We start from the raw sequence: 13,976 nt of genomic DNA on the forward strand, positions 1-13,976 counted from the left end.
AGTCCAGAATATCTGCAAAAAAAACAACATCTTTTCTTGGGTTTTGTTTCTTTTTTTTTTTTTTTTCAAGGCTTCTGAGTGGGTGTAAGTGGCTTCCATTTTTCAGATGTCTCATTTCAATACCTGGTTGCATCTGACCCTCGGAGGCACAGCTCTGAAGCACAGCAGTGGAAGGACTTTTGTGCCTTTAATCCTCGAGGACAATTAAACACGAGCTGGTTTAAACTCTGTTCTGCATCTGCAAAATAAAGCAAGAGGGACTTATGTGGCCACTTTTATAGAGTCAGAATGGTTTGGATTGGAAGAGACCTTGCAGATCATCTCATTTCACCCCTCTGCCCTGGGCAGGGACACCTCCCACCAGAACAGGCTTCTCCAAGCCCCCTCCAACCTGGCCTTGAACCCCTCCAGGGATGGGGCAGCCACAGCTTCTCTGGGCAACCTGGGCTGGGGTCTCACCACCCTCACAGCAAAGAAGTCCTTCCCCACATCTCAGCTCAATCTCCTCATTTTTGGTTTAAAACCCTTCCTCTTCCTCTTCCTCCTCCTCCGGCTCCACTCCCCAAATACCATCCCCAGAGGGATCTAAAAGCCGGTGCTGAGGGACACGGGTCAGTGGTGGGTTGGGCAGTGGTGGGTTGATGGTTGGTCTTGAGGACCTTAAAGGTCCCCTCCAACCCAGGGAAGTGGTGGAATCGCCAGAGAATCACAGAAGGTTTTGGGTTGGAAGGGACCTTAAAGCCCATCCAGTTCCATCCCTTCTAGGGGCTGGGATGTCTTCAATGAGACCAGGTTGCCCAATGCCCCGTCCAACCTTGGCCTTGAACCCCTCCAGGGATGGGGCTTCTCTGGGCAACCTGGCCCAGGCTCTCACCACCCTCACAGCAAAGAATTTCTTTCTGGTATCTCATCTAAATCTCCCCTCTTTCAGTTTAAAACCATTACCCCTTCTCCTGTCACTCCACTCCCTGACAAAGAGTCCCTCCCCATCTCTCCTGTAGCCCCTTCAGGTACTGGAAGGCTGCTATGAGATTCTCCCCAGAGCCTTCTCTTCTCCAGGCTTAACAACCCCAGCTCTCTCAGCCTGTCCTCACAGCAGAGGTGCTCCAGCCCTCTGAGCATTTTTGTGGCCTCCTCTGGACTCGTTCCAACAGGTCCATGTCCTTCCTGTGCTGAGGACACCAGAGCTGGAGACAGTGCTCCAGGTGGGGTCTCACCAGAGCAGAGCAGAGGGACAGAATCACCTCCCTGGACCTGCTGGCCACACTTCTCTTGATGCAGCCCAGGATGGGGTTGGCTCTCTGGGCTGCCAGTGCACATGGCCAGATCATGTTGAGCTTCTCATCCACAAGCACTCCCAAGTCCTTCTCCTCAGGGCTGCTCTCCAGCCATTCTCCACCCAACCTGTATTTGTGCCTGGGATTGCCATGTCCCAGGTGCAGGACCCTGCACTTGGCCTGGTTGAACTTCATGAAGTTTGCACAGGCCCACCTCTCCAGCCTGTCCAGGTCCCTCTGGATGGCATCCCTTCCCTCCAGTGTGTTGATCACACCACACAGCTTGGTGTCATTGGCAAACTTGAATAAAATTCTTGAATGCATACGCTGGCTGTGAAGCAGCTGATGCTGTTCTTGTCTTGTTACCTTATCCAATATGTCATTGCAGCATTTTTCTAAGCTTTAATGTGCTTTTTTTGGCTTCAATGTGTTTTCATAGTTTTGAATCTTGCATACTTGAAGCAGCATAGAAGGAATTTTCCTAATAACCATGTGTCTTCCTGGAAATTAATTAAAAGAGGGAAGAACAGATATTAACAGTTTATCTGTGCGTTCCCTTAGGAATTTTCTGCTTGCCTGCACGCCTTCTGAAAGAAGTGTCTGTGTCTCCAGCAGGCAGCTGTCGGAGACTGGCTTGACCTTTTGTACCTCTAAAACATCTGTATTTTTGTGATTTTAGCAGATCTTTGTTTTTTCGTGCAGCCGTTAACATATTTTTGTGAACCGAGATACAAATGTTAACGAACAGAAGTACGTGCTCCAAGTTTGAATAATGCTGTGCAGATGAATTGAAGGAGTTTCTTCTGCCCAGTTGATAATTTCCTCTCTGATGTGTCTGCTCGGATTTGGTGAAACTCTCATTCAGTGTTCTGCAAGTCATTTATTGACCTGAGAGCAATCCAAAGCATGTCTTTTCCGTGATTATGTAGCTTTTTTTATATTTTGGACTTAGTGTCTGATTTCTTCCCATTTTCAACATCATCCCATCCATTAAAAAAAAAAAGAAAAGAAATGTGGAGGGTACCCTTTACATATATGGATAACTTGTCTCTTCGAACTATGCGGAAATTGTAATTTCACGTGTACTACGTGATGTGTGAATATTGATATTTGCTCTGAAAATTAAAAAACGTTAGGTTGAGAACTCTTTCCGGTTTGCTCTATGAAGGTGCTAACTTGAGTGAGTTTAAAACCTTATTTTATTGAAGGTCGTGTTGTAGCCTGTAAAGGTGAGCCTTATCCACCTACTGATCCCTTCAATAACCAATAACACAATCCTCAAGGCGTAGGTCCTTCTAACTGCTGCCCTCAGCCTGCTTCTAACTCCTTCCGCTGGTGCTCTTGGTGAATTCTGTGCAATGCTTCTGATGTTATGAAGCCCACCTTCTAACGTGGTGAGGCTTAATATCAGAATCTTGATTTCAGACTCTGTTTTTTTCCCCCCGCTTCTTCTGTAGTTTCAGTGAAGTGCTAACACAAGGTTAAGCATCACGCTCTGGGGAGGTGGCAACCAAACCTTCTTCAGAGCTGAGCTCAGCCACCGGTGAGACCTCTGCTGGCCATTGAACTGGAGCTCTGTTTGGAGCACACCACCACTCCTGGGTTTTTCATACAGTGTCCTTTACTAGGTGACAATTTTTAAAGGAACAGAGAAGCCTCCATATGGCATCGCTTTTGGAAAACTTGTTTAGAGCAGGTGGTTGTTGACGTCCCTCAGATCCTCCCCGTGGCTTTGAAAGCGTGCGTATTCCAGGGAAACCATGCCCAAAAACACCTGCACACCAAACCTGCACTAATACTGACAAGGTGGAGTGATTTACTGATGGAATGGGAAAGAATTATAACCAGCTTTAACTAACAGTCTTTACTTTCACTGTGAAAAATTTGCTTTTGGGGGAGCACATCATCAGCTTTAGGAATCTATTCGTAATGAATTTACTTTTTTTTAATCATTGCTTTTTTGGTTTTGTGGTTTTATTTAAGCATGCTAAGCTAAGCCTCTGTATTTTTTGTTTTTTAGATTTGACACAGTTGAAGGCATGTAAGTGGTCATTTAAATTTTTCCAAAAAACTTAAAGACAAAAATTTTATAAACACAAAAAGGGTTTCACTGTTTAATGTTTCAAATTTAAAACAATTTCCTGTTATCCCACTCTTGGCATTGTTTTTTTTATTTCCTAGCAGCTTTTTTTTTTGTTGTTGTTCTAAAGCTATGCTAATGTAAACTTTAGGAATTCATAAATACTTTCAGTGACAAATCTCTCTGTAAAAAGAAACTTTTTGGCTGAGTCTCAGGACAAATTTGGTCAAATTTCAACAATGAGTAGAAGCGCATAAGTTAAGAGGTTCCCTCATTTTCTATTTGTAGCTTCATCGTCTTTAGATAGATGCTTATAAAGAATTAGTGGAATTTTCACCCTTATCTGTAAATTTACAATTTGAATTGGAGAATTAGTTACTTTAACTGGTCTTTTCTGACCATGATTTTACCTTATTACTGGCTCGCAGAGGTTCCACTTTGCCCGCATCTGGAATAATTTTTAATTTTTGGGCTGTGTTAACATATATCTTATAAAATCAGTTAAATGTCTTTCTTCAGTGGTTTGGGGTTTTTTTCCTTCAGCTCTTCTTTTGTTCCAGTCCCTTGTATAGTTTTTATCCTGAAATAGAGGATAATGTGCTTTCTCCTCACATCACATACCTAAGCCATAACGAAACCAGTTGTGACCGATGTTGTAAAACTCTCAGCTGTAAATGCTCACTTGGTAGTTTATCAAATTTTCTGGGCAGACTGGTTTTTACCACTTTTATTCGAATACAGAGGTCAGGACATCCCCGTTACATTATTAGGTTGTCCATAGAAGGACAGTTCTGCTCCTTTTTCAGTTCTGAGGAAACTGCAGCAGTGGTTCCTCAGTATATTCACATCTACCTACTAAGTAACTTGTTGAAGAGCAGATATATTTGAGAACTTTACACTTCTGAAAGGTAACAATAAGAAAATAGCCTTGTTTTGACAGATGTTTAGCTTCCACAAGTACTGCTACTCACCTCTTCTTTCATTTTCTTCTTATTTTTGTGTATTATTTTATTTCACCTGTGTTTAACCCTTATTTTTTTCCTTGGCTAGCAGTTGGCCTTTTGAAGGGCTACAGCAAACGTTGGACTGAGGATCCCTTTCAGTTCCGTGTATTATACAGAATGCTATGGGGTTGGAAGGGACCTCTGGAGATCATCTCCTCCAACCTCCTGCCAAAGCAGGTCCACCCAGAGCAGGTCCCACAGGAACATGTCCAGGCAGGGTTTGAATATCTCCAGAGAAGGAGACTCCACCACCTCCCTGGGCAGCCTCTTCCAGGGCTCTCAGGGAAGAAGTTCCTCCTCATGTTTAGATGGAACTTCTCACATTCAAATTTGTGCCCATTCTTTCTTGTCCTGTCACTGGGCACCACATACAGCATTTTATTCACCAATCCAAGCTTTGCAACTAGTAGTTCAGATTCAATTTAACTTTTTTTTTTCAATGGAAATGCATTTTCTTCCTCCTCACAACCCCCAACAATTATCATCTTTAAAATACTGGGATTTAAGGAAAAAGTTCCTATGGCCTTGAGTTCATATGACATTGATTCCTTTCACTGTGTTGTTAACTGGTGAAAATGGGCAAGCAGGAAGGATGAAATGAGCCATTAATGGTCAAACCAGATGTTTGAGATACGGTCTCCAGTCTTTTAAAAATGGCAAATTCTGAATCAAAATAGGCACTGCTGCTTATGTTTCAATCATCACTCATAGTTAGTACATTCTTTGCTCGTTTCAGAATGGGATTTTTTTTATTGGGGGTTGGGATTTTTGTTTTGGGATTTTTCTTTTCTTTTCTTTTCTTTTTTTTAAGAATTGAAAGCAAGAAGACTATTTTTGGTAGAGCTTAGACTTGCCACCTCTATTTTAGAATTTGCTGGTCTGAGTGATTTGCACACATTGCAGTAGATATCCTACCTAGTTGAGTTGAACAACTCCAAATATATTCAATTCTTTTCCATTTTTACCAGCACAACAGTTAAAATGTTGTCATTTTAAGCTGTATGTACTCCAAATGGAAACAAGAGGCCAGTGTTTTGTTTTGATCGATCTTTGTTAAACAGCAGAAAAGTCTTACAAGGCTGTGTGTAGCGATCACCACTGGATCCAAACCATCCTGGTTTATTGAGCATTTAATGTGCTTAATGAAACTTGCTATTTCAAACCCGTATCTCTTGGATAGCAGCTTTAGGAAAAAAGAAAAGTAGAATCCAGGAAAGAAGTTACCATCTAGTGTATAGAAAAATTAAAAATTGTGTGCATTATTTTTATACATTATATTTATTAGTAATATTCTAAAGGTACATCTTCCAACTAACACTTTGATAAAATACCGATATTCAGTTGCCTGAACCTTTTTTTTGCAAAGTCACTGTCTTTTCAGAAGTGTTACCACGGCATTCAACATAGTTATAATCTTAACTTACTCCTGGGCTTGAGTTGAACAGTGAAGATTTAGAGAGGAAATGGGACTTTTGTCTGCAACACTCTTAAAAAAATTTTATTTCGTCCATTAATTTTTTTATCTATTTGAATGGGAAAGAAAAAGACAACTGGAGATCACTCAGAAGATGCTGATTTTTTGGTGTAACTTTGATTTCTTCTCTTCCCATGACCAGGTTCTACTAAAGATAGAAAGTGCAGAGTTTCCGTTAACATTAATGTAATGTAAATGAATTGTGGGGGAGAAAAAGATATTGTATCAATGTCTTTTTGGGGGAAGAAAAGCTTACCTGAGCAGTTAATGCAATAATGCATATTGAATTTAAGCTAGCAGTTATTTATCTTAACGCTTCAGTGTTTTCATCTTGTTTTTTACAGATGCCCTAATGTAACAGATAAGAAAAAATGAAAAAAAATTCTTATTAGCTAACTGCTTTTTCTGGATTTATGGCAGGAGCCCGTTGGCACAGATGGAGGAGGAAAGGAGGGAGCATGTAGCCAAAATGAAAAAAATGGAAATGGAAATGGAACAGGTGTTTGAGATGAAAGTCAAAGAAAAAGTTCAGAAACTGAAGGACTCCGAAGCCGAGGTAATCAAAATGTCTCAAAGCCCAACACACTTAAACTGAAGAAATGTAGAGAGGGCTCTTTTTGCCAAGACTTTGCACCATAACCTCTGCCTAGGAGTTGATTCCACGGTTAGATGCTGTGTTTGAAGAAAACTTGGTTATTCTTTCTCAGCTTCTTGTCTTTGCTGAATTCGTATAAGCCCAAACTTAAAATGGGATTTTAATGTTCACATGCATTCTCTTCTTATTTTCACAGTCTCACTATGTGGAAATACTCCTTAACTTTCTTACTCACCCCTTTTTTTTTTTTCTCCTCTGTCTCTTTTTGAGTATTTTGTGCCTGTTGCCTCCTGTGTGCTTTAGTAATGATAATTTGCATATTAGAGAAGCATTTCAGGGCCTTGATACGATGTTTGTAAGAAATCATCTAAATGAGAATTACTAAACTAAGAAAGAGGCAGAAGTTTGTTGTTGTCAGTGTTTTGGTGTCATTTGAACATACATAAATGGATATTTAACTCCAATTTCTGTCATCTCCAGGTGAACTCCTCACAGTGAAACTGCTTTTTATGGGCTTCAAGCTGATCTTTTTAATCTTTTAAAGTGATCTTTTTCAGAGACTATTATAAAATTATGTTTAAGTAGGAAATTAATTTTAAGTTTTGAGGAGGTGGCTTCTCACAAGAAGCCAAACGGAGATGTCAAAGTTCCTAAAGCAAGTTTGGCTCCCAATTTGAGGGAAAGTGAGGAAACTTGGAGGGGTGGTTGAAACGCTTGGCAGCCTCGGCGTTGTAAGGAGCCAAGGCAGACTGAATCAGAGGGAAAAATGTGGCAGTCTAGAGCTTTTATTATATTTTTTTTTCTTTTGAAGGAATAAATAGATAAGGACATACCAGTCAGCAGTTTGAGGATTCTAAAGCTAGATGTTTTATCTGAATTACAGTGTTTAATTAGTCACTGGATTTATCCTTTCACAGCTTCTGTCTCCAATCTTTTTGAACCCGTTTACACTTCTGGCCTACACACTCTCCTTAGTAGATAGAAAAACAAACAGAAATCTTCCTTTTTGTTTGTCATGTATTACCTCATGATGTTTTAAGCAAGTGTGTCCTGTGATATCATTTTTTAAATGTTTGTGCATCCCATTCCTTTTTTTTTCCTTCACCATTTATGACTTCATAAACTTCTGCTGTATTTCTCTACATGTCGAGAGGTGGGCAATAGACAATGCCAAGTATAAAGCATTTAAAACATATTTAAATGGAAATAGGTTTTGAAGGTTTTGTGTAAGAGAGGGATTTGCAAGAGAGTAAGAAAAGAGGAAGTTTTCTTTAATTCTAATTCAAAAACATATTACACCAAACAAAAGGAATTGCATTTCCTGACAGTGATCCTGTCCCATCAACTTATCCCATCGACTTCTTATACTGTTCTGGCACCGTAGACAATTCACTTCAATAATAATATTACTAATAATTCATTTAATCAGGGAATAAATTAATCCACTTAATAATAATGTTTTCCCAAATAGATTCTTCATGTAGTTAATCCTATAGTGTGAAATAAATGTTTGTGTCTTTTTTTTTTTTTATCCACACAAGTCAAAGATGCTCCTCATTTACGCATTACCGATACTCAAATGCCCTGCAATTTGTTTCTTAAGCATTTGCACCAAATATCAAAATATTCTTGAATTTCCTTTAGTTTGCCACCTGTAGCTGCTTACGGCTCCTGTTGGTAATTCCGGCAGCATTTGGGGTGTTTTCTGTTTTGGGATTAATGCCCTTTTTGTTTCAATTACCTTAGAGTTTTGGGTCTAAGAGTTACTTTCTCTGAAGAGGAAATAGAATACTGTATTTTCTTGCTGAGGTTTTTTACTACGGCTCCAAAAGTCACTGTGTTTTCTGTGCTTACTGACTCTGCTTGTAACCTTCTCTGCAGCTGCAGCGACGCCACGAGCAAATGAAAAAGAATTTGGAGGCACAACACAAAGAACTAGAGGAAAAGCGTCGCCAGTTTGAGGATGAGAAAGCAAACTGGGAAGCCCAACAACGTATTTTGGAACAACAGAATTCTTCCAGGTAAATTGGAGTCTTGTCCTGCACTTTGCAGTAAACACATGGTAGCTTTCTGTTAAAAGGCAGTTTCTGTGGTGATCGACCACTCTCCAAGTGTCACTTAAAAACCAAGAAGAGTCTTGGAAGTGCTTTTGGTTACAAATGAGCATACATCAAAATTATCAGGGAGATTATTACCTTCTAAAGCAGATTTTAATCTGCACAAACACTGTGCAGACTATAGAGGTATCTAGAAAAATTCTGTCTGTGTTTGAAAGCTAGATTGCATCCGACTTCTGAGGGAGGAGGAGTTAAAGTTTTGAGAATCTCTCAGTTCTTGGAAGGGGAAATCTAGTGATAAATGCAGTGTTTGATTCCATGTAGTACAAGGACTGTGCACACACTAGTTTCATACATTATATTGCAATCACTAAAGCTTTATAAAATGCATATTTTAAAGATGTACATTAGTGATTTCTTTTTGTTTTTTTTTTTAAATCAAAGCTTGTATGTATTATTTCACTTTTTTTTTTTTTTTATATCATTTTTAGAACCTTGGAAAAGAATAAGAAGAAAGGGAAGATATTTTAAATGCATCATTCTGACCACCAGTTATGTATTAGTTGCCAATATGCCAGCCTGGACATCAGTGTTTGTTGGATCCGTTTGACCAGTTTTGCACCAGTTGTATCCATAGTTATGGATTTAACAGCATGACAAATTTTTTTTTTTTTGTTAATTTTGATGGAGAATGAGATGCCTTGAATTGTCTCGGGTGTTGTGTACTTGGAAAAATAACAGCTCTAAGTACCTTATTTTTTTTCCTTTTTTTGTTGTTGGGTTTTTTTTTTTTTAACAGATGTCATTTTAATGAAAAAGAAACCATTTTACTGTTGTACAATCGTTCTGGTGGTTTGACGGTTTACAGGATATTAAAAAAAAAAATGCAAGGACTCTATAGACGGTTTTTAGTGAGGATAAATTGCCATAATATGATGCAAACAGTGCTTCTCTCTTATTATAATCCAGGAATTCCATTCAGTGCAGCATATACATTAATGTAATTTAGTCTAACACAGTTGACCCTATTTTTTGACACTTCCATTGTTTAAAAGTACACATGGAAAAACAGAAGTTGTAGGCTTACAGTGCACCTAAGCTTTTTATAACAACCCTTTTATGTTTTGGATTCTTTAAATATATGCTATTCTCATTTAGTAACTTCTTTAGCCAGAAGGATCTCATTACTGCTTCATTTTTTTTTTTTTTTGTAATAACGTTTAATTTAGATATTTTTCCATATATTGGCCCTCCTAAATAGAATATAGCTTCTTTCATATGGTAGGAACCAGTGAGTAAAACTTTCCTTTAACTCCCTTTTTACATTTTATGGTAAGTAGCAGGAAAATGCATTTATAAGTCATTTCTAGGCAAAATTGTGGAGTTAACTACCAACCTGTTTCTACCTGTGTGCAGTCTTTCTTTCTTTTACTAGAAATGGGAATATGGCCTCAAGAAAAACATCACCATTTTGCATTTAGCTGTATTCATATACTGCATTTCTGTATTTTTGTTTGTATTGTAAAAAGTCACATAATAAACAATGTTGTGATGTACCACGGTGCCGGGTCAGCAATTTTCAAGGAGATAAACAGCCAAGTTCTACTTTGGGGGAAACGCTTGAACTTTCTTTCTTCCATCTGGACTTGATTGACCTTTGCCCAAGGGATTAGTTCAAGGTGGAGAATTTCCTATATGCCTTTGCATTGTGGAATTGGTAGGGGGAAAAAAATCTTATTTCGGTGGCTGTGCTTTGAGCAGTGGTGTCCCCCAGGGGTCAATACTTGGCCCAGTCCTGTTCAACCTATTCATCGATGACCTGGACGAGGGGACCGAGTTTATCGTCAGCGACCTTGCTGATGATCCCAAACTGGGAGGGCTGGCCAACACTCCAGAGGGCCGTGCTGCCATCCAGCATGACCTGGACAGGCTGGAGAGCTGGGCAGAGAAGAACCTCATGAGGATCAACAAGGGCAAGTGTAGGGTCCTGCACCTGGGGAGGAAGAACCCCAGCCACCAACAGAGGTTAGGGGTGGATCTTCTGGAAGGCACTACTGAGGAGAAGGATCTGGGGGTGCTGGTTGGTAGTAAACTATCCCTGAGCCAGCAATGTGCCCTCGTGGCCAAGAGCCCAATGGGATCCTGGGCTGCGTAGGGAAGAGTGTGGCCAGGAGGTGGAGGGAGGTCATTCTCCCCCTCTGCTCTGCACTGGGGAGGACACAACTGGAATCCTGCCTCCAGTGCTGGGCTCCCCAGTTCCAGAGAGACAGGGAACTGCTGGAGAGAGTCCAGCGTAGGGCAACAGAGATGATGGAGGGATTGGAGCATCTCCCTGATGAGGAAAGGCTGAGAGAGCTGGGGCTCTTGAGCCTGGAGAAGAGAAGGCTGAGGGGAGACCTTATTCATGCTTCCAAGGATCTAAAGGGTGGGTGGAAGGAGGATGGAGCCGGACTCTTTTCAGGGGTTCCCAGTGACAGGACGAGGGGCAACGGGCACAAGCTGGACCATGGGAAGTTCCACTCCAATGTGAGGAAGAACTTGTTTGGGGTGAGGGTGGCAGAGCCCTGGCAGAGGCTGCCCAGGGAGGGTGTGGAGTCCCCTTCTCTGGAGATCTTCAAGCCCCACCTGGATGCTCCTGAGTGATGTGCTCTGGGCAGCCCTGCTTTGGCAGGGGAGTTGGGCTGGATGGGCTCTAGAAGGTCCCTTCTGACTTTCACAATTCCGTGATTCGTGAATTGGCAAAACAAGGGTCTGTTTTGCCCAGGAGAGGGCACCAAGTGTCCGCACGGTGTCGCTGTGTCCCACCAGGCGTTGTTCCTGTCGTCAGGCCTAACAGCACATTTGCAGCTTCCTCGATTACTTCTCTTGGGCTTGTTGCCAGGTGTGATAAATGATTTTTAATTTACAATTTATTAAATGAGTAAAGACAAGCAAACAGCGCTGGGTGCACCGGGAGTCTCCGCTCAACCAAGGCACACACGTGCAAGTCCCGTTTTGGGGTTTATATCGCTTCTCCTAATACATATTCATACAGAGGTTGGCCTATGCTAATGATAGGCGTGTCTTCTTTGGCGCATGCCCTCCTCACCTTCTGGAATCTTCTAGGTGTTTTCCTTGGCTCCCCCCCAGGATGACCCCCGACTTCAGGCGTGCGCCCCACAGACCCCTCCCGCTCAGCACCACGCGGCCAGTAACAAAAAAAATGGTTTCTTTAGGGGTTCTTACAAGAAACAGAAACTACATCCATACAATCCCGCTTCTCCCAAGCCCATGGTCATACAAGGACAAACAGAACAGTTAAAGATATTAACACGAATCAGATGAACACATTTCACACAGGGGTAAGTTTGGTTTGGGGTTTTTTTTGTTGTTGTTGTTGTTTTGTTTTAGTTAATTGTGTTGATTCTAATAAATGTAATAGCTGGGAACTTGATATTTAAAATACAGCCTATAAGTTGTTAAAAAAATTGATGGGGACTTTTTATGTCTATGAAACAGTGAAGAATGTCTCATTTTTTGCACATGTCCCTTGTGTTACCTCTGCTATCATTCTGGTTTTGTTCATTTTGTTTTTACATAAGTTATGCTTATCAGAAATACTATTTATTCAGCTAGCTTCCCGAAGGAATGAAGACATTTTCAGTGGGCTGTTTAAAAGCCTCCTTATGACTCTGAGGGGTCTGGAGCACAAGTCTTGTGAGGAGAGGCTGAGGGAGCTGGGGGTGTTGAGCCTGGAGAAAAGGAGGCTGAGGGGAGACCTTCTGGCTCTCTCCAACTCCCTGAAAGGAGGGTGTAGCCAGGGGGGGTCGGTCTCTTCTCCCAAGGAACAGGCCATGGGACAAGAGGAAATGGCCTCAAGTTGCCCCAGGGGAGGTTCAGATTGGAGATCAGGAAAAATGTTTCCACAGAAAGGGTTAATAACAGCCTTGGCCTGGGCTGCCCAGGGCAGTGGTTGAGGCCCCATCCCTGGAGGTGTTTAAAAGCCGGGTTGACCTAGTGCTTAGAGACATGGTTTGGTGATGGTTTTGATCAGAGTTGGGTTGATGGTTGGACGAGATGATCTGAAATGTCCCTTCCAACCTGGATAATTCTGTGATTCTGTGCTTCTTCAGACGGTCTTTGGTACCTTCATGCTGGTTCATACTGATCAGTCTCATTGGTCAGAGCCTGGGCCTCTTGGTGCCCTGTGCAGCCAGGAGTTTGAGTTTACCTGCTCCTCAGACACAGCCCACTTCAATATTGATGTGAAGCAATTGCTCTGAATTCTGTAAAGGGTGGGTCTGTGTTTGAGCCTTTTAATGATCTGATGTGAGCTGAAAGTTAATTAGAATGTCTTATGTCAATGAAAATGACCCCAAATGTATGCCCTGGGTTTTGGGGTTTTTTTGTTTGTTTTAATTTTCCCTCCCATTTCCTAAGGAGCACTTGTTTTGAACAGGTCATTACTTCAGACTAACTGAGAATATGTGCCTTTTTAAAGAATATGTACCTTTTTCCAAGCATTGGAAGCTTGAAATGCTTCTGAGGCAACGATGTGTTACACCTGGAGAGAGAATGAGTGCGACTGGGAAAGGATTTAAATGCACTTCAGGAAAGGGAGCAAGGACTCTGAGGAGGTCACTGGAGATGTTTTCACTCCAAGTGGATTTCATGACAATTAGTTTTTTCAGCTCTAGAAAGAGGAGAGGGAGAGTGTGTGGTTTCTTTATAGTAGAGGAAAATAGTAGGAAAAATGTGTCCAGGTGAGCTTTGGAGGCAGTGTCCAACTTGGGAGATGTTTTTTGGCAGCTGTTTGGTTTTTTTTCCTAATTTAGAGTCCGCCTTGCCTCATCTTCAGAGAAGTTGGGTTTCTCTGTGTTGGCTCCTAATCTGGATTTCTGCTGGGATTGTCAGAAAACAGAGAGAATTCTGCTAATGCTCCTGCAAGTCAATGCAGGCTTGTAACTCATGTCCTCAGTTCATGAGACTTTGTATCTGGGGTGTACCCAAGGGATCTTTACATTTAATTGTATTTTCTGTCCCAGGTGTTGGCTAGAGTGTAATTTAACTCTTTGGCTGTTAGGATGATGATGCCAGTTTCCATGTTAAGCTCTGACCTTGGAAGACATTCTGTTTTTCCTGTGCCCTGTAGTGTGTTCCTACAGCCCAACAGAGAGTGTAAGCAGATAAAGTCCTTGAGCATCTTGGCCGTCTCGTTCCAGTTTTACTCCTTGAAAAGAAAAAAATACTTTCAGACTTTTTTAACCTTCAGAGAAAAGCTGTTTCTGGTGGGAATTCTTGGGCAGTATTTAGTGTTGTCAGAGACACAGGTACCAAGTGTTCTATGTTGTCCATAGGTTACAACAGCAATGGTGACACAATATTACTTTGTGTGCATAGTTGCTTGATGCAAATAATGGTTTCTCTGATATTTTGAACTAAAAGAGTGTTGCCTTCTCCTAAAATTGCCTCCATAGCACACTTTAATTTTGATTTTGCTGAGCCCTTTG

General features: G+C 41.3%; 1 protein-coding gene across 2 annotated transcripts in view; it reads left to right on the forward strand.

The window, feature by feature from the left end:
• Positions 1–10,043, forward strand: part of SEPT7 (septin 7) — a 95,882-nt gene extending 85,839 nt beyond the window's left edge. For both annotated transcript variants that reach the window (XM_014949484.1, XM_014949486.1), the window contains 3 exons: positions 6,256–6,391; positions 8,312–8,451; positions 8,979–10,043. In XM_014949484.1, coding sequence (XP_014804970.1) covers positions 6,256–6,391; positions 8,312–8,451; positions 8,979–9,018 — 316 coding nt within the window. In that variant the 3' untranslated portion in view covers positions 9,019–10,043. The remainder of the gene's footprint in view (positions 1–6,255; positions 6,392–8,311; positions 8,452–8,978) is intronic.
• Positions 10,044–13,976: the final 3,933 nt, after the last annotated feature.

The sequence above is a fragment of the Calidris pugnax genome, unplaced genomic scaffold, assembly GCF_001431845.1.
Source record: "Calidris pugnax isolate Ruff unplaced genomic scaffold, ASM143184v1 scaffold124, whole genome shotgun sequence".
Lineage (NCBI taxonomy): Eukaryota > Metazoa > Chordata > Aves > Charadriiformes > Scolopacidae > Calidris > Calidris pugnax.